The 19736-nt window shown below is 44.0% G+C and overlaps 1 protein-coding gene across 3 annotated transcripts in view; it reads right to left on the reverse strand.

Annotated features, from left to right (window-relative positions):
• rasgrf1 (Ras protein specific guanine nucleotide releasing factor 1) overlaps positions 1-19736 on the reverse strand; it is a 415815-nt gene that overhangs the window by 134358 nt on the left and 261721 nt on the right. For all 3 annotated transcript variants that reach the window (XM_053623247.1, XM_053623248.1, XM_053623249.1), the window contains exon 11: positions 13162-13225. In XM_053623247.1, coding sequence (XP_053479222.1) covers positions 13162-13225 — 64 coding nt within the window. The remainder of the gene's footprint in view (positions 1-13161; positions 13226-19736) is intronic.

Below are 19736 nucleotides of genomic sequence, written 5' to 3' on the forward strand. Positions count from 1 at the left end.
GTTTGTACTTTTTAATCTTGTTTTCCTTTGTTAGTATTAAATAGAAAAAAAAACTGTGAATGATTGTTGCTGTGTGCCAGTCGGTTTGTTTTTCTTCTCAATAAAACTTTATTGGAAATAGGAATTGATTGTGTGTGTGGTTGTCTGAGAGTGAGAATTTATTTTTCACACCAAATTGTTGAGGCCCTCCGGGCACCCCCTGGTGGCCCCCACTTTGAAAACCACTGGACTAATTGAATGCGTGATGAAACATTGATAGTATCACCATGATATGTAGTACCATATCCTGACCCTAAGTTTTACGGTGTAGATGGCATGATGCCTAAAGATAGAGAAGAATTCTTTAACTGGTACAGAATGGTCTCTGACAAAGTCTTTGATTTCAAGAAAGAGATGGCCGAATACTGTGTGAACAACGTAGACATTTTGAGAAAGGGCTGAAAGGTCGATCCTTTTAAATGCATAACAATCGCATCTGTGTGCATGAAAATCTTTAGAACCAAATTCCTACATAAAGGCACTTCAGCTATTCCACCGCTTGATAATTACATCACCAGACAAAAATCTTTCTCAACACCTTCCATACAATGTCTCGAATACTTTTCTAACATGCAAAACCTACCCATTCGACACGTGTTGGACAAAGGTAAAGTCAGGTTTGGTAAATATTATGTAGATGGATACTGTGAAGATGGGGAAAACCATAAGGTTTTTGAGTTTCTTGGATGTTTTTATCACGGGTGTAATCAGACGAAGTTCCCTTTGAAAGGGAACTTCGTCTGATTACTCAGCCGTCATGGTGAGTGAGCAGCATGGCTATTTAGCGATGCCGAAGGTGGAGGAGGCACTTGCGAGCCACCTCTCTCCATCAATGGCAGGTAAATTAGGGAGGGCAACTTTACCTTCTGAGCCATGTAAGGCCACCTCGGCGTTGGTGGGCAAAGCCTATGTGGCAGCGGGTCTTGCTTGTGGGTCAGTGCATACAATGGCAGTCTAAGGGTGTCTCCTTACCACAAGATGGTAATGACAGATGCGTCCCTCATGAGCTGGGGTGCAGTCTTAAATGGCTGTCCAGCTCACGGTCTTTGGAGCGGCCCTCATCTGGCGTGGCATATAAATCGCCTAGAGATGCGGGCCTTATTCCAAGCACTGAAATTCTTTCTTCCTCAGTTGAGAGGTCACCATGTGCTAGTTGTGTCAGACAACACAGCAGTGGTCTCATATATCAGCCACCAGGGAGGGTTATGTTCACGCCCCCTGTTCAGGCAGGCGCAAGTAATCCTTCGGGCCATATTTCTAGCACTGAAATTCTTTCTCCCTCAATTGAGAGATCACCATGTGTTTACAGACAACACAGCAGTGGTCTCATATTTCGACCACCAGGGAGGAAAAGTTTTGTTAGTGAGTGCAATGTACATTCTGGGCAGCTGGAACGTAGGGGCAGACATCCTGTTGAGGCCTGGGGATTGGAGGCTCCATCCACAAGTGTCCATATGGCGGAGGTTCGGACAAGCAGAAGTGGATGTGTTCGTCTCCGAGGAGACGACACACTGCCCGCTGTGGTTCGCCCTCACTCCTCCCGCACCACTGGGGCTGGACACCATGGTGCACACGTGGCCGAGGTCACGTCTATATACTTTTCCCCGATCGCTCTGCTCCCACAAGTTCTAGCGAGAATTCGCCAAGACCGTCTACGTCTGCTGCTGGTACCACCTTATTGTCTGGCTCGAATATGGTTCTCGAAGATAATTTCCCTGCTCGACGGTACTCCTTGGGAAATTCCCATCCGCAAGGATCTACTGATTTATCACCCTCTGCCAGAACTATGGAAACTGTGGGTCTGGCCCCTGAGGGGTACCAGCTCATAGATTCTGGTCTCACAACTGAGGTTGTAGAGACCATGTTAAACGCTAGAGCACCATCCACAAGGAAATTGTATGTGCTCAAATGGCAGCTTTTTGTCTTGTGGTGTGAGGAATGTCAGCTAGACCCAGTGAACTGTGCAATAGCTACAGTCCTGGAGTTCTTCCAAGAATGTTTCTCAGCAGGGTTGGCTCCTTCTACAATCAGGGTTTACGTGGCCGCCGTTTCAGCCAGCCACGCCCCTGTTGATGTAGCCTCTGTGGGGCAACATCCTCTAACTTTGAGGTTCATGTGTGGTGTCAGTTGGCTGAGGCCCATCTGCAGGCCACGCATACAGTACCTTCCTGGGACCTTTCTGTGGTCTTGGAAGGTCTGTCAGGGGCCCCATTTGAGCCCTTAGAGTCAGCCTCTGAGAAGCTTCTGACTCTAAAGGTAGCTCTTCTACTCACCCTGACATCTCTCAAGCGAGTTGGAGATCTACAAGCTCTCTCTGTTGCCCCTTCCTGCCTTGACTTTGCCCCTGGATTAGCCAAGGCCTTCCTGTATCCTAGGCCGGATTATATTCCTAAAGCGCCTACATCTGCTGCCCACCCTGTGGTGTTGCAGGCTTTCTGCCCTCTTCCATTCCTCACACCAGAACAAGAGAGGATGCACCTGCTGTGTCCAGTAAGGGCTCTCTGTACTTACATCCACCGCTCCGGCCAGTGGCGTAAGTCGGAGCAGCTGCTAGTCTGCTTTGGCGGCGACAGTTAAGGTGATGCTGTGTCAAAGCAGCGCATCTCTAGTTGGATAGTGGAAGCAATCTCTATGGCTTATGAGGCACGCGGTCTCGCCACGCCTCTGGGAATAAGAGCTCATTCCACTAGGGCGATTGCCTCCTCAAAGGCTTTGTCCAAAGGGGTATCCTTGCAGGATGTGTGTGCTGCTGCAGGATGGTCTACGCCACACACATTCATTCATTATTACTGCCTGGATATTCATTCCACCCCGGGCTCGAGTGTCTTGCAGTGACCCTCGGACTTGGGTCTTTTTGAACAGGCCGTACCCTCGGTATGACGGAGTGGGTATTCCCGTTCCCATACTGTTATGCTAAATGCAACGTCGAAGTTCCCTTTGAAAGTGACCGAACCGCCCAAAGACGAGAACGTACAAGAGGTGCTTGCTAACATTTTTGCGAGAAACAAAAGAAATGCTTGGTACAATATGGAAAAACTTTTAAAAGACGGTGCTTCGTGGAACGATAGCGGTAAATTTATTTTTAAAGAAAACACTATCAAAGGATCTCACATGGTGGATTTGCTTAAAAATCTCATGGCCCCTCATCGAGTATCCGACGATCGGAGGCCTTTAGGCTGGAAAGAGTTCTTACAGACATTAGCCAACCTAAATATACCCTTTTCAGGAATACCTAATGGAGGTGTTCGACATAAAATATCTGACATAAAAAGATCTAAAGATACCTCTCATCTTGTTTCCCCACCTAAAAGCAAAGACTATGATTCTGAGCCAGTTTTCAAATCTCCCGTTTTTAACCGTTCTGACTGGTTTGGTTTTTGAAATGACGAGGGACAACATATGTTATATTTTGTATATTTTATTATTTACTCTAGGGTACATTTTTTAACAAAAGACACAACAGCATTATTTAAATGTATTTATATTTCTATTTAAATCTTTGCTTTACACAGACATAATAGGGTTAAACGAATAACCTGTAGCTTTGTGACACAGAAAAAATACACAGCGTTGCCCGCAGCAAACTGAAGTAAAGTTTTGAACTTTTATCTATTTTATCTATTTCAGGACAACTTCTCATAACCTTCGTTAGTTCTCTGGTATCCATGCTTTACTGTTAATCGATGAGCACGTTTCTACGATTGTTTATTTCTAGAATACTGTCGAAACTGGTGTACACGACTGGATTCACTGTGCTCAGAAGCGGTTGTCGAAATCTGAGTTCCAATCGCATATTTCCCGACTTTATTAATGACAGATGTTGCCCATAATCGTCGTCAGAATTTAGGTTGAATGTGAATAAAGTATATCCGTTTAGGTACTCTTCTCTGTTTATTGCCAAAGCCTGATCTTTCAGCTGCTTTCTTGATGCTAAAATTAAAGAATGGAATTCACAGACCACATTACCAGACTGAAAAACAGGCTGAAACGGTCGGGGCGCCTTGAAATCCTGGAAGGCCATTTCCAGCCTGGTGGACATAATAATCCACGTAGGACTGCAGATGAACATAGCCCCTATCCATCATTTCAGTTTTGTTCATGATGATCCTTCTGTTATGTTAACTACGTCTTCGACCAGAACCCAGGAATTAAATTTATCGGGCCACCCCATCCATTTCACCAGGCAAACTTTTTTCTGATTTCGGGTCTTTTCAGACCCAAATGATCAAACGCAAGTGTAGATTAAGCATTTTATCTCAGAACACCTGAGCATGGTCTTACATATTCAATCGAAGTAACATTTTCCTTTCTAAAAAAATTTAAATCACACACAGGTTTAGACACATGATTAGTTTTACATTCAAACGTTTGAGCAAAACATGTAAGATAAAGCTTGATACACAAAAGTGTGTAAAGGACACAAGTTATTTACGAACATCTTCAGCATTTTGTTTTGTTTGGCTTCAGGCTTTTCTGGCAATCAGAATAGACGTGGCATGTTTTGAAGCAACATGTATGTGGCTGGTCAGCGGGTTCCAGAGATGAGTGAAAGGTCCAGTAGTCCACAACGTCTTCGTACACCTGTTCGTTGAAAATATCTTTGGTTTTCTCTTTGACCTCGTTCAGCACGGTTTTGGTGTGAGGCTTGTCTCGCCATTCACACACGATGGCTTCAGCAATACCTTGAATTTTTTCCAGGGATGGAGTGTGATTGATACCACAGAATTTCTGACCTCTTGCCAACGTGTATTTGAACCACGGTTTAAACAGTTTTCTCAGCAATCTGTAGGTGTTTAGGTGCAGATATTACTCGTCAGGATCGAACAAACACAAGTGTTGGAGTTGACTCGGATGATTGATCGTGCACCCGTGGCAGTTGTCCTTCAGATCTTGTTGGATAATTCTGTCCAACAGTTCTCCTGTAACCGCATGTATGATGGCTAGCACAGTGTTGATTATACACCCGTCGGTTTCATCGTTCATTGTCAGAAAGGTCAGATTTCTTTTTTCTAGGTTTTCGCCGTCTTCAAAACCCAAACTGGTCACATCATCATCCAGGGTAGCATCAGAGTTGTAGAAAATGGGACTCAGTTCATGAGCCATATAGTTTGTTGGTTCTCAGAAGGCTTTGACTTGATATGTAGTCAGACTCATTTCATATATCATGCAGGAGGAGTCTTGGGGAAGGTGGTGTTTCTGCTCAAGAGTAGTATATTGATGATCTCAGAAGAGATCTTCTAGCCTTACTTTTATTTTCGCTGTTTCTTTGTTTCTTCCAAATTTTTGGAATAGTTCATCGATTTGTTGGAAGTAGCGTTGTAGATCGTGCCAGCTGGTTTGAACATACGTCACGTCACAGTTCTTTTCATGCTCTAAAATTTTTTCTAATCTTCCCAAAAAAGAGTGAACTTTTTTTGGTGCATTAGGGCTAGTCATGTTGAAAGCTCATACACATTGTGTTGTAAGTACAGAGTATTTTAAAATCAAGAGGGTGGGTGTGGTCTTCTTCTTCTTCTTCTTCTATAAACTTATGGTGTATATACCGCCACCTACTGGATGTAGTATTTTAATTTATTTTGTTCTGATTGGTCAGGGGGTATCTTCTCTCTGTGTGTGTGTGTGTGTGTGTGTGTGTGTGTGTGTGTTGTTGTTGTATATAAAATATACATGAAATAAACACGAGGGAGACCTAGTATGAGTAATATGTAATCTTATCTAGAATTCACTGGGCTGGTGGACTGTATGAACAGATGTTCACCTAAGACACAACACACAGATAAGCAAGGCGCAGGGGTATAACAATACATGTATTTGATTAAGTGCGGCAGGTCTCAGAGCATAGGTGGAGTACATCTGCACGCAGGCAGAAGGTCAACTAAGAGACACACACACACACAGAGGCCTGGTGTGTATGCAGAAAACAGAAATTAATCTGTTTCATATTCTGTTTCATGACAAACTATTATAGGGTAATGTACATGCAAGCACTATAAACAAAAAAAGAAATGTAGAACAAACATAAAATTTACTCATAATGTAGAGATGGTGTGTTTGAAAGTGTCCGTTCTCGACGAAAATCCAGTCAGGAAGCGACACAGACAAGGTCAAGTTATTTTTAAAGAGTGAAACAAAACAAAATATATTTTGGAGCCTGAACTGCACCTGTGTGATAAGGGTCGCTCAACAGTGCCAATTGATGTACGTAATGGTGTTCCGGGATAGCTAACTCTAAACATATTGATGTCTGGGTCACCTTGACCCTAAGAAAACTGTATAAATAGAAAAGTTTCAGCTCTGGTTTTTTAGATCACATTTTGGGGTGTCTCAAACTGTGTGGATCTCGTGTGGTGGAATGGGACGAATAAACCTGGACCCTTGCTTTTTCTCACTCACGGCTGGTGTCTTATTTTTCTTTCTCCAATTGAATATGTGAGTATCTGTTTCTATGTTAAGTGTCTTCAGGTAATAGGCAAAATTTGGGCTAGCAGTGTCCGTGCATGCATGTGTATGTGTGGATGTATGTGTGTGTGGGAATGCAACAGATCACAACAAACCTTTATTATATAAACCATTATCCATTTTTAACCTTCACCTGTTAAGAAAATGACAGTTGGTGATGACCTACAACTGTTAAGATGATGACGGTTGCTAATAACCTTTAACGACAACTGTTAAGATAATGACATAAGTGTAGACCATATGCAATATTATCTTTGGCGTGATTCTCTCAACATAATATGATTGCTTCATCTAAGTGCAGACCATAAGTGCAGAATGTATGTAACATTATCTTTGATAAACAACTCTCAACATAATTAGGATTGAAGATGAAGATATGTGCAGACTATAAGTGCAGAATGTATGTAACATTATCTTTGACTAACAACTCTCAACATGATTAGGATTGAAGATGATGCCAAGAAAATGACGGTTGGTGATGACCGTTAACGACAGCTGTTAAGAAAATGACGGTTGGTGATGACCAAGATCATTATTATTGATGATGACCTTTGACCTAGACCTGTCAAAACCAATTAACCAATTAGTGATCTGAAATATACAAACTATCTCTCTCTGGTAGAGAGCAGAATTCATGATTCCCTCAATTATTGCAGATTGCCCAGGCACTAAAGTAGCAAAACCTACCCACACCATAACACTGCTACCACCATGCTTGACTGTAGGTATGATGCTCTTTTTGTGGAATTCTGTGTTTGGTTTAATTCAGATGTAACGGGACACCTGTATTTCAAACAGTTCCCCTTTTGACTCATCAGTCCACAGAACATTCTCCCAAAAGGTTTGATGATTATCAAAGTGTGTTTTGGCAAAATTCAGATGAGGCTTAATATTCTTCTGGGTTAGCAGTGGTTTGCCATGGATGCCATCTTTTTCTCAGTGTCGTTATAATAGTGGAGTCATGAACAGTGACTTTTTGTCATGATTTCCCCTTGAGACAGCGCTGCAGTCTGCAGTATGCTCGGAAAGCCGAGGCATGCGTATACACGAGAGAGCTGCGCAAGCACTCAGCGAACGCACATAAAAAAACACTTTTCTTTTTTTATGACTGTGACTTTGTTTCATGTGGACACGTGCGTTTGTTTTGATGATGTTCTGACCACCTCTCTGTATTATGCTTTGGATTTGTCTGCCTGCCTAAATAAACGTCTTTATCTGCATTTGCATCCGTACTCAACTCCATTAGGTCCCGGAATGTTACAGAATACTGCGCCTTAACATGGATGCAGCAGGAAGACGGAGGAGACGTCACACAAGGAAAACCAAGCAAACCGTCCCAGCTGTGGATTTGATCCAGTTTCCGCAGTGGAGAAGAACCGAGCTCCCGGAGCTATTTGATGGTTTGTCAGATGATCCTGAATTTTTTTGGGGGGACTGCCAGATATACTTTTCTAGCCTGACGAGAAGCAATGGCTAGGGTTCCTGTTGTCCCGGTTATGTGGCCCAGCATGGTAGTGGGCACAGCGTTTAGCAGCCATGGGATCCAGGGGACTGGAGAATGTCAATCAGTTTGTGGGACTAGTCGTGAGGATGTTCAGCCATATAGAATCCTGGGCAGTCTTTGAGGTTCTTGTGGGGGAGCCATGCCTCAGAGATGAACCTGACGTGCCGTTTAATACATATTATGAGCAGGCTAACTGGGTGACCTCCTACTCAGAGCTCCAACATGAGACTCACGAAGTAGTCTCAACTGCCGAGCTTCAGCCAGAGGTCAACGTGGTGACCTCAGAGCTCCAGCTTGAGACCTATGAGGTGGTCTCACCTGCTGAGCTCCAACATGGCGACCTCATGTCCAGAGCTCAAACCTGAGACCCATTAGGTGGTCTCACCTGCCGAGCTCCAGCCGGAGGTCAATGTGGCGACCTCAGAGCTCCAGATCGAAACCTACGAGGTGGTCTCACCTGCTGAGCTCCAGTCAGAGTCAACGTAGCGACCTTGGCACCAGAGTTCGAACCTGAGATCCATGAGGTGGTCTCACCTGCCAAGCTCCAGCCGGAGGTCAACGTGGTGATGACCTCAGAGCTCCAGCTCGAGTTGGTCTCACCTGCTGGGCTCCAGCTTGAAGTCAAGTTCCTGTCCGAGGTTGAAGAGGCAACCTCTCAAGCCCAATTCAGGGAGAGAACTCACACAGAAAGGTCATATTGATCAGCTCCTCAGTTAACTGGCCAAATATTACAGAGACATAGAGTTTTATAGAACATGTTCAATTGCGTTGCAAACTGCATACTGACTGCCTCAATTCATATAATCTGCATGACCTTGCTGAGTGGTTAAAGGTCAAAGCTGAAGCTCAGCTCCTGTCTCCAAGATGGTCCAAATGTACCAGGTGGAGAAAGCCCCAACTCTGCGTAAAGAGTGTGAACCTGCCACCAAGCCTCGAACCCAGCCCACAGCTGTCCACAATGGTGGCGACCAGCCCACAGTCTCTAAAGATGTGCAGACTACTACTGCAGAGGCTCCAATAGCTCCACAAATGGTTAAGAGCACTAAACTTTTGTGCCTCTTTTGCTGCAGCCAGGAGCATTGCTGGTCACAGTGCAGTGTGATCAGTAGTGCATACCAGAGCAGATGGATACAGAGCAGTGAATAAGGGATAACTATAGATGCTGGAAATGCAGATGCACTAGCCACAAGTGTGATGAGTGCACACTCAAGAATCCCTGTGAAGAATGCAGCGACATACACCTCAGAGTTCTGCATTGCATCGCCCAGCAGGGTTCCAGCATCATGCAAGTCACAACACCGCATAGCCGCATATATCCGACACAAACCAGTCCTATAGGACCTGTCTTCCTGAATGTCACCCCACTATTACTGAGGAACAGCAGAAAGTCTGTACTGACCTAGGCTATACTGGACAATGGCGCCCAACAGAGCATTATCCTTCCAGCAGCAGTTCGGCAGCTAGGAATAAAGGGAAGGAAAGAAATCATGGCCCTTCGTACCATTCATTACAAAGTTGCACAGCTTGAGGAACAGCCAGTTAACTTCTAGTTCTACCATAGAACCCTAGAAGTTCAGATCTTCCAGCTGACCTCCTCGAGAAGTGGAAAGTTCTGTGGAGAGTGAACTGCCTGATCTCACCAAGGTTGAGTTACTTCAATGTTACATACCCTTCGATTTCCAGGAAAAGACATCAAAATTCAGTCTTCATGTATTCTGTGACGTGTCTGAGGTGGTCTACAGATCAGCAGCCTATGTGGTCATCAGGCAGCATGGCAAGATCCATACCTCATTCGTCATTGCCTGATCCTGAGTTGCCCCTATGCATCAATTAACAAAGCCACAATTCGAACTCTGCACAGCTTTTTTCAGGTGCTCAGCTTGGTAAGCTTCTCCTACAAGAGTTGACTATTAGAATAGAGACTACCACATTCTGGTCAGATTCCACTACAGTTCTGACCTGGACATACTCAGTCATGCAGGTACAAGGTCTTTGTTGATCCAAGAGTTGTGGAGATCCAAGAATTAACTGAGCCACATTCTTGAGATACGTGGATTCTGCCAGTAACCTTGCTGATGACATTACCAGGGGAAAGACACTCATCGAGCTGGCATGGTACAGTAGATGGAGTCAAGGTCCTCCTTTTCTTCTGTGTCCACCAGACCAGTGTCCAGCTACTCCCACAGTGGCAGAGCCAGGCAACATAGCAGAGACAAGGAAACCAGTCTTCTGTTGTCTGACTATTGATTACAAGGGTTCACACGTTCCTGATATATCTCAGTATAAATCCTGGAAAGCATTAGTGAATGCTACTTACAAGTCTCTTCATGGGACGGCCATTCAAGACACAGTCACCCTGACTACCAAGGTGCGGAGGCACTCGTACTGAGTCAGTCCCAAATGGAGTCCTTTCCAGACAAGTTCAAGTCCTTGCAGGTAGGGAAATTAGTGTCCCCCTCCAGCCGTCTGGTCTTGCTTCTGCCAGAGATTGATCAGACATTAGGCCTTATCTGAGTGGGAGGATGGCTCTGGAAGTTTGAAAGTGCGAGTCAGACAGAGATCCACCCAGTAGTGCTAAACCCTCCACAAGTAGTTTCTAAGCTCCTCACTGCAGATGTCAACGAGCGTCTCCTCCACCAAGGGTCAGTTACAGTGGTGTTTGAAAGTTTGTGAGCCCTTTAGAATGTTCTACATTTCTGCATAAATATGACCTGCATAAATATGACCTGTAAAAATATCTTGTGGATGGATGAAATGAAAATAGAACTTTTTTGGTTTAAATGAGAAGTATTATATTTAGAGAAAGGAAAACACTGCATTCCAGCATAAGAACTTTATCCCATTTGTGAAACATGGTTGTGGTAGTATCATGGTTTGGGAACATCAGATTTTCACACAACTCATAAAAGTAGATAAAGAGAACCCAATTAAACAAATGAGACAAAAATCTTATACCTGGTCATTTACTTATTCAGGAATATTAACCAATATGACATATCTGTGAGTGGCAAAAGTATGTAAACCTTTGCTTTTGGTATCTGGTGTGACCCCCTTGTACAGCAATAACTGCACCTCAATGTTTCCAATAACTGTTGATCTGCACATCAGCTGGGGGTAATTTTAGCTCACCCCTCAGTACAGAACAGCTTCAACTCAGTGGTGGGTTTCCTCAATGAACTGCTTGCTTCATGTCCTTCCACAATATTCCTATTGGATTAAGGTCAGGACTTTGACTTGGCCATTCCAAAACATTAACTTTATTCTTCTTTAACCATTCTTTGGTAGAAAAACTTGTGTGCTGCATGACTCACTTTCTCTTGAGATTCAGTTCATGAACAGATGTCCTGACATTTTCCTTTAGAATTCACTGGTATACAGAATTCATTGGTCCATCAATGATGGCAAGTGATACTGACCCAGATACAGCAAAACCGGCCCAAACCATGATACTGCCACCACCATGTTTCACAAATGGGATAAGGTCCATATGCTGGAATGCAGTGTTTTCCTTTCTCCAAATATAATACTTCTCATTCACTCCAAAAAGTTCTATTTTCGTCTCATCCATCCACAAAATATTTTTCCAATACCCTTCTGGCTTGTCCAAAAGCTTTAGCAAACTGCAGACAGGTTTTTTGGAGAGCAGTGGTTTCTCCTTGCAGCCCTGCCATGCACACCATTGTTGCTCAGTGTTCTCCTGATGGTGGACTCATGAACATTAACATTAGCCAAGGTGAGAGAGGCCTTTAGTTGCTTAGAGGTTACCCTGGGTTTCTTTGTGACCTTATGAAATTTTGCATGTCTTGCTTTATGAGTGATCTTTGTTGGTCAACCTTGAATTTCCTCCATTTGTACACAATCTCTCTGACTGTGGATTGGTGGAATCCAAAACTCTTTAGAGATGGTCTTGTAAACATTTCCAGCATGGGGAGCCTCAACAACTCTTTATGATGTGATCAGAAATCTCCTTTTTGGTGCCATATTACACTTCCATAGACATGTGTTGTGAAGATCAGACTCTGATAGGTACCTGTTCTTTAAATAAAACAGGGTGCTCATTCACACCCAAACATTTGCTACTCACAGATATGCAATTTTAGATTATTTTCCTCAATAAATAATAAGAAGCAACACCAGAGGGAATGTGTACAATGCCAGAAGTGGAGAGCCAAGCTGATAATACTACTTATGTTAGCTCTACCCTCGACTTGACTACGACTATTCCACCCACGATTCTTCTTGACGGGAGTCAACTGTTGGCCATCATTCAGAAAAGCGATGGGGTGTCATTTCAAATGTTTGACCACCCATTATACACACCTTGAGGTCCTCAACAGCATTGACACAGATGCCTTTCTGCTTGCCTTGATACATTTCATAGCCTGGTGAGGAACCCCCTCTGAGATCTTCTAGGACTTCTAGGGGTCCAGTTTACACCAGAAGAGCTCCACCATTATTCCGCTACATTTTTCAGCTATTTCAGACAAGGTGAATGTGTATAAATGACTGTAATTTAATCTTTGTCTTTATTATGTGAATATCGTGTTATATGCTTATCCTAGCGCTGTAATAGGCAAGTGTACCCTGTGTATGATGCATTTAATCCGATATCCTGCTGTGGTGTTTCAGGACCATTGAAGACCCAGTTCAGGCCCCCACAATCTGCTAATGTTTACCACACCCCAGTGTACCCAGTGGCTCCAGCCAGCTTGGAGTACTGACTGTAGTATCTCATTAATGCTTAAAAGCATTTGTGTCACAGTATCATCAATACAATTTACACTTGCCAGAGTATCACACATTTGCCAACCCGCAGGTCATATCTTTTATATTTAGGCTGTATGCTGCATTAATGTATGGGCAAATTTAAGCAGCCTGTACCATTAGTTAGACATCTGTCACTAAAGCCAATATGCATGCCCTTTCATGTCCCTCAGTGTTCTTGAGTGTGCACAAAATAGGTACATTGTGGATTAGCCCAGTCACTCCTTTGGGCAGATGTACTAGAAATGGAGCATTATGACTTTTTTTTTTTGCCAAGACAGCTTTAAATTCCCTGGTGCTTCACTCGGTATAATAATGGCTTTCAGCCCATTGTTGGGTAACAGATGTCATATTTCCTGTAAGGGTAGATGAAAATGAAAGGCTCTAATACTTACGCTCATCATCCGTGCTTTCGGGGTCCTCGATCAATGTGCAGTCAATAAGCGAAATTACTCCATTCTGTTGGCCACAGATACAGAGACGAATCAGCTGCTACCCTGGGAAATTCAGGCAAAGAATCTTCTTGGTAATGACTGCTTAGTAATTATTTGATACATTATATGGCCAAAAGTTTGTGGACACCTAAGCATCACACACATGTGATTTTTGAACATCCAATTCCAGATTTAGTCCCCAGTTTGCTATTATTCTAACCATCACTCTTCTTGGAAGATTTTCCACTAGACTTTGGAGCATGTTTGTGGGGATTTTCACATTCAGCCACAAAGGCATTAGTGAGGTCAGGCACTGATGTTGGGACCTGGGGCACAGTTCATCTCAAAGGTGTTTAGTGGGGTTGAGGTAAAGGCTTTGTGCAGGCTACTTGAGTTCTTCCACTCCAACTTGGGAAACCATGTCATCATGGACCTCGCTTTCTGCAAAGGGACATTGTCATGCTCAAACATCTTGGGGCTAGGAATCTTAGTTCTAGTGAACGGAAATCTTCATGCACAGAACACAATTGCGTGCTTCCAACTTTGAGGCAACAGTTTGGGGAAGCCCACATATGAGTGTGATGGTCAGGTGTACACAAATCTTTGGCCATACAGTGTATCAAATATCAATTCAGATAACACTAAGCAGTCATTACCAAAATATTACTTTGCCTGAATTTCCCAACCAGTTGACAGTTACTGAGTGTCATAAACTGACAGTTAACAGCATTTTCCCTTGGCATAACAAACATATTGCATTGAATTAACAAGGATTATTGGTACTTTTTTTTTTTTTTAAAGAAATTTAAGTTACAAACTCAGTGCCATTTTAATTGGTAAAACCTGCATTTTAATCTTAATCTGCTTTTAGTTATTTGTAACTTTTCAGATTACATAGAGGCATAAATAAGATATACATAACTTTTACAATAATATTCTAGAAAAACATTGTAGAAAAAATACTTTTAAGCTTTTACATTTGCCAGACTATAGCTAAATATTAAACAAATATTGAACAGCCTCCACTTTTCTGGGAAAGCTTTTCACTAGATTTTAGAATGTGGCTGTGGGGATCTCTGCTCCTTCAGCCACAAGAGCATTCATCACAAAGGTGTTCAGGGCTCAGGCCACTTGAGTTCTTCAACATCTGCCTTTGCAAACCATCTCTTCATTGACCTTGCTTTGTGCATGTGAAACAGGTTTGGGCCCTGTAGTTCCAGTGAAGGTAAATCTTAATGCTGCAGCATACAAAGACACTCTAAACAAATCTGTGCTTACAACTTTCTGGCAACAGTTTGGGGAAGCCCTACATATGGGTGTGATGGTCAGGTGTCCACATAGTTTTGGCTATATAATGTATAAGGTATTTAATTTTATTATGCTTTTTGTATGTAGCTATTTATCCATCTATTTGTATTTATATTTGTATTTAGCTATTTATCAGTGAAGGTATGCTGCCAGTGCATGATGCTACATGACCAGTGAGTATGGGGTCATTTCATCTCATGCGGTCCAATGCAAGTTGCTTGACCATTTGTAATGTTTTTTTTGTTTTTGTTTTTTTTTTTTGGAGTGATTACCTCTATTTATTGGCATTGCAAAACCACCAGTTTTCTTTCTTTTTTTATTTTACTTGGTTTAACTACGATGGCCATCTTTGTGTCATGGCACACAAAAATTTTGGTTATACAGATGTTATAATCAGATCAGAGTACATATATACTCTGATCTGAGCTGTAATCACTATTTCTTTTATCACAGAAGTCACTTACTGATTTTATCACAGGGAGAAACAACAACACAACTCTGTTTATGACACTGTTCATTTGTAAAAAAAAAAAAAAAAAAAAAAAAAAACATAAAGTTGAGGAATATGTAAAGAACATTAGACATTGGATGCTTATTAACTTCCTTTTACTTAATTCTGACAAGACATAAGTACTTTTACTAGAATCAATTATTACCGTTAGCTATGTTCCTAAATCATTTAAACTAGCAGTTATCAAACCCCTGATTAAAAAACCTGACATAGACCCCTGTGAATTGTCCAGCTATAGGCCAATATCAAATCTCCTCTTTATCGCCAAGATCCTTGAAAAGGTTGTAGCACAGCAGCTATGCTCATACCTACATAGGAATATCATTCATGAAATGTATCAGTCAGAATTTAGGCCTCATTATAGTACAGAGACAGCACTGGTTAAAGTAGTAAATGACCTACTATTGGCCTCTGATAAGGGTTGTTTCTCCTTGCTTGTGTTACTTGACCTTAGTGCAACTTTTGATATTATAGATCATACTATTCTCCTTGATAGACTAGAAAATGTTGTTGGCATTAAAGGAACAGCCCTCTCCTGGCTCAGGTCTTATTTGACCGATTGCTATCAGTTCATAGATGTAAATAGTAATTCTCCACTGATACTGAGGTTAAATTTAGTGTTCCACAAGGTTCTGTTTTAGGCCCACTGCTTTTTACTCTATATATGCTACCTCTAGGTCAAATTATTCGTAAACATGGAATTAGCTTCCACTTTTATGCTGATGATACACAGTTGTATGTTTCAGCAAAACCATATGACAGCCATTGGATGCTTATTAACTTCCTTTTACTTAATTCTTACAAGACAGAAGTACTTTTACTAGGACCACATGTAGCTAGAAGTAAGCTCTCTGATTACACAGTTGCTCTGGATGCCCTTTCTGTTTCTGTTTCTCTAGGCTAGATTATTGCAATGCCTTACTGTCTGGATGTTCTAGTAGGTGCATGAACAAACTCCAGTTAGTCCAGAATGCAGCTGCAAGAGTTCTTACTAGAACTAGAAAGTAGCGCCACATCACCCCGATCTTATCCACACTGCATTGGCTCCCAGTAAAATTTTGCATTGATCATAAAATACTACTAATGACCTACAAAGCACTAAACGGTCTTGCGCCACAGTACCTAAGTAAACTTTTGGTCTTCTATGATCCACCATGCCTACTTAGATCAAAAGGTGCAGGCTATTTATTGGTACCTCAAATAGTGAAGGCTACAGCAGGGGGAAGAGCTTTCTCTTACAAAGCCCGACACTTACGGAACAGCCTTCCAATTAGTGTTTGGGACTCAGCTGAAAACAAAAGTTTTAAGTCTAAGCTGAAATCATATTGGTTTACTCAAGCTTACCATGAATATACTTCCTTTACGCAAAGTACACAGTCTTATCCATCATGGGATAGTAAGCATACCTAATAATCTCTCCCTCTCTTTACCTCCCTCTCCCTCTCTCCTTCTGTTGAGCCACACATGATTTTATGGAGATGCCAGTGATCCTGACCCTTTCTGCTCTCCAGACCTGCCTGATCTATCCTGATGCCCTACCTCTGGATGGAGCTCCCATCAACTGGAGGCTACATCATGGAGATTGCTTAGGATGGTACCGCTTGAAGTACCATGGGCAAGCTCACCCTTCAGGGCTAGTTGAAGGACAAGCTAGCCCTGAAGGGTGAGTCAGACATCCTTGTCTCTCTTGCCAACAGACTGGATTACCACATGCAGGAACAGTGCAGGGAGAGAGCCAGCCATTCCCACACTTCTGTAGCACCTCACCCACCCTTCTGCTCATCCTCCAACCGTGCCCTGGAGCCTCAGCCCAGCCCCCAGTTTCCTACCCACTCCCCTTGGCCCAGAGAAGAACCCATGCAGCTGGGCCAGGCCTGGCTCATCTCCACCGAGCATGAGCAAAGATTCAAGATGAGCAAATGTATATACTGCGGGAAGCTGGTGACACCTCAAAGTTCAAGCCACCTTGTGTCACAACCAGCTCATGGTACCCCTGCTCACTCTGGTTGACTCTGGCACTGATGATAATTGCCCAGATACTGAGCTGACGGCTCATGCAGGTCCCATTGGATTCGCCCATCACAATAAATGCCTTAGATGGCAGATTCCTGGCCCACATTACCCATCGCACAGCCACACTGCTCCTGATTCTTTCCAGTAATCATTGGGAGGAGATCCAGCTTAATCTGATTTCCTCCTTGTGTACGCCGCTGGTGTTGGGGCACTCTTGGCTACATAAGCACAATCCTCAGATAGATTGGTCAGCTGGGAAGATCACCAATTGGAGCTCCTTCTGCCATTTCTCCTGCCTGCAATCAGCCCTTCCTCCCACTGAGGGCCCCAATTCCCCATCGGCCTTATCCCCACCTGACCTCTTGGCTGTGCCTACAGAGTACCACAATCTGGGAGAGGCCTTCAGCAAGGACTGAGCCCTCTTCTTGCCACTTCATCAGCCTTATGATTGAGCTATAGACCTGCTCCCTGGGGCCACCCTACCATCTGTCCAACTGTACAACCTGTCCCGCCCTGAGAGGGAGGCCATGGAGAAACATATCAAGGACTCCCTTGCTGCCGGTCTCATCCGACCTTCCACTTCCCCCTAGGCATCAGTTTCTTTTTAGTGGCAAAAAATGATAAATCTGTTCGCCCCTGCATTGACTACTAGGGACTGAACAGTATCACCATTAAAAACAAGAACGCCTTAATTTGGCCTTGGAACCCTTGCATGTGGCCACCATTTTCACTAAATTGGACCTGCGGAGCGCGTATCATCTGGTCAGGATCAGAGATGGGGCTGAATGGAAGACTGCATTCAAAACCACCTGGACCACTTAGAATACTGGGTCATGCCGTTTGGCCTCACCAATGTCCAGCAGTGTTCCTAACCCTGGTCAATGACATACTCCAAGACTTCCTGAACCGCTTCATCTTTGTGTCAACCTTGACGACATCCTGATTTTCTCCAGAACTCCCACCGAGCATACCCACCATGTTTGTCAAGTACTACACGACACCTAGAGAACCATCTGTTTGTTAAAGCGTCAAAATGTGAGTTTCATGTCCCCACAGGCACCGTCCTGGGGTAGATCATCAAGAGTGGATGGATCAAGGCCGACCCAGAGGAGATCCGGGCCATCATTGACTGGCCCAGGCCCACCACCCTGACACAGCTCCAGCATTTCCTAGGGTTCGCCAACTTTTACGGCTGCTTTATCAGGGACTACAGCATAGTGGCACCCCTCACCAGGCTCAGCTCCACCACTTCGTATGGACCCCTGAGGCAGAGGCTACCTTCAGCATGCTCAAGGGGCTGTTCAGCTCTGACCCTGTGCTCATCCAACCTGATCCCTTTAGGCAATTCATTGTTGCTTGCCTCGAAGCTAGCCCTGGAAGAATGGAGTAACTGGTTTGAGGGGGCTGTGCAGCCCTTCATTGTCTGGACTGATAATTAAAACGTGGCTTATAGCCAGACCGTCAAAGGCATTCTGTAATGCTCTCTGGGCCTCGGTAAGTTTGTCCTCTGAGTTTCACCCCCAGACCAATGGTCAGGCAGCGTGGGCCGTCAGTAGTTGGAAGCTGTGCTGCATTGTGTCACAGCTTATAACTGCTCCAGCTGGAGCTCCCAATTACCCTGGGTTGATTATGCCCCCACCAACACCAGCAGGTCCCCCTTTGAGTTTTTCCTGGTTTATCAGCCTCCTTTATTCCCCATCCAGGAGAATGACATTGCTGTCTCTTCTGTGCAAGCCCACCTCCACCGTTGCTGCAAGGTATGGAGAGAGGCCCGTTCTGCCCTGTTCCGCTCCACCGAGCGCAACTGTCGCCTGGCTGACCATTGTCAGGTTCCCACACCTAACTACCAGCCAGGTCAAAAGGTGTGGTTTTCTGCCAAGGACATCCCACTGAAGATGGAAGCCAAGACACTCTTAACCTGGTACCTAGGCCCCTTCACCATCAAGAGAATTATCAATCCTTCTGTAGTTAAACTCAAGCTCCCCAGGTCCCTGCACATCCACCCTACCTTTCATGTCTCCCAGCTCAAACCTGTTCATGTCAGCCCCCTGAGCCCTCAGTCTGAGCCCCCTCCATCCACCTGGGTCATAGACAATCACCTAGCCTAGAATGTCAGGATACTGCTGGATATGTGCTGTAGGGGATGGGGCCTGCAATATCTGGTGTACTGGGAGGGCTACAGACCAGAAGAGCAGACCTGGCTACATCAATCCTTTATCCTGGACCCCTCTCTCATCCAAGAATTCCACGAGGCCCACACTGACAAGCCTAGCAGGTCACCTGGAAGCTCCCGTTGAGAGCGGGTACTGTCATGATCCATCCTGGAGCCCATGTATTTCCCTGTGTTTCCAGTGTTTTCTCTCCCTCATGTTTCTGTGTGTGTGTGTCTGTGTGTCTGGGCATAGTGGTCCACTTCTCAGTGTTGCAGATTGAATCATTGGACTTGCGTCCTACTCATCAGCTCAGCAATCAATAGTGTATATAAATCCCAGTTCTTCAGCCACTTCAGCCACCAGTGTGGTACTATTCTGCCTCTACTCATGTTTACTTTGTGATATTGTTTAACATTTTCCCTCATGTTATCCTGTGCTCACTGTGTGTTTTTCATGTTCCAGGTCCACTGCTCACTCTTGGCTCACTTCTTGCTATGCCCAGCCGCACCTTGCCTCCCTCGCGGCAACCAGCTCTGCACCCTGTGGCACAT

The sequence above is a fragment of the Ictalurus furcatus genome, chromosome 4, assembly GCF_023375685.1.
Source record: "Ictalurus furcatus strain D&B chromosome 4, Billie_1.0, whole genome shotgun sequence".
Classification (NCBI taxonomy): domain Eukaryota; kingdom Metazoa; phylum Chordata; class Actinopteri; order Siluriformes; family Ictaluridae; genus Ictalurus; species Ictalurus furcatus.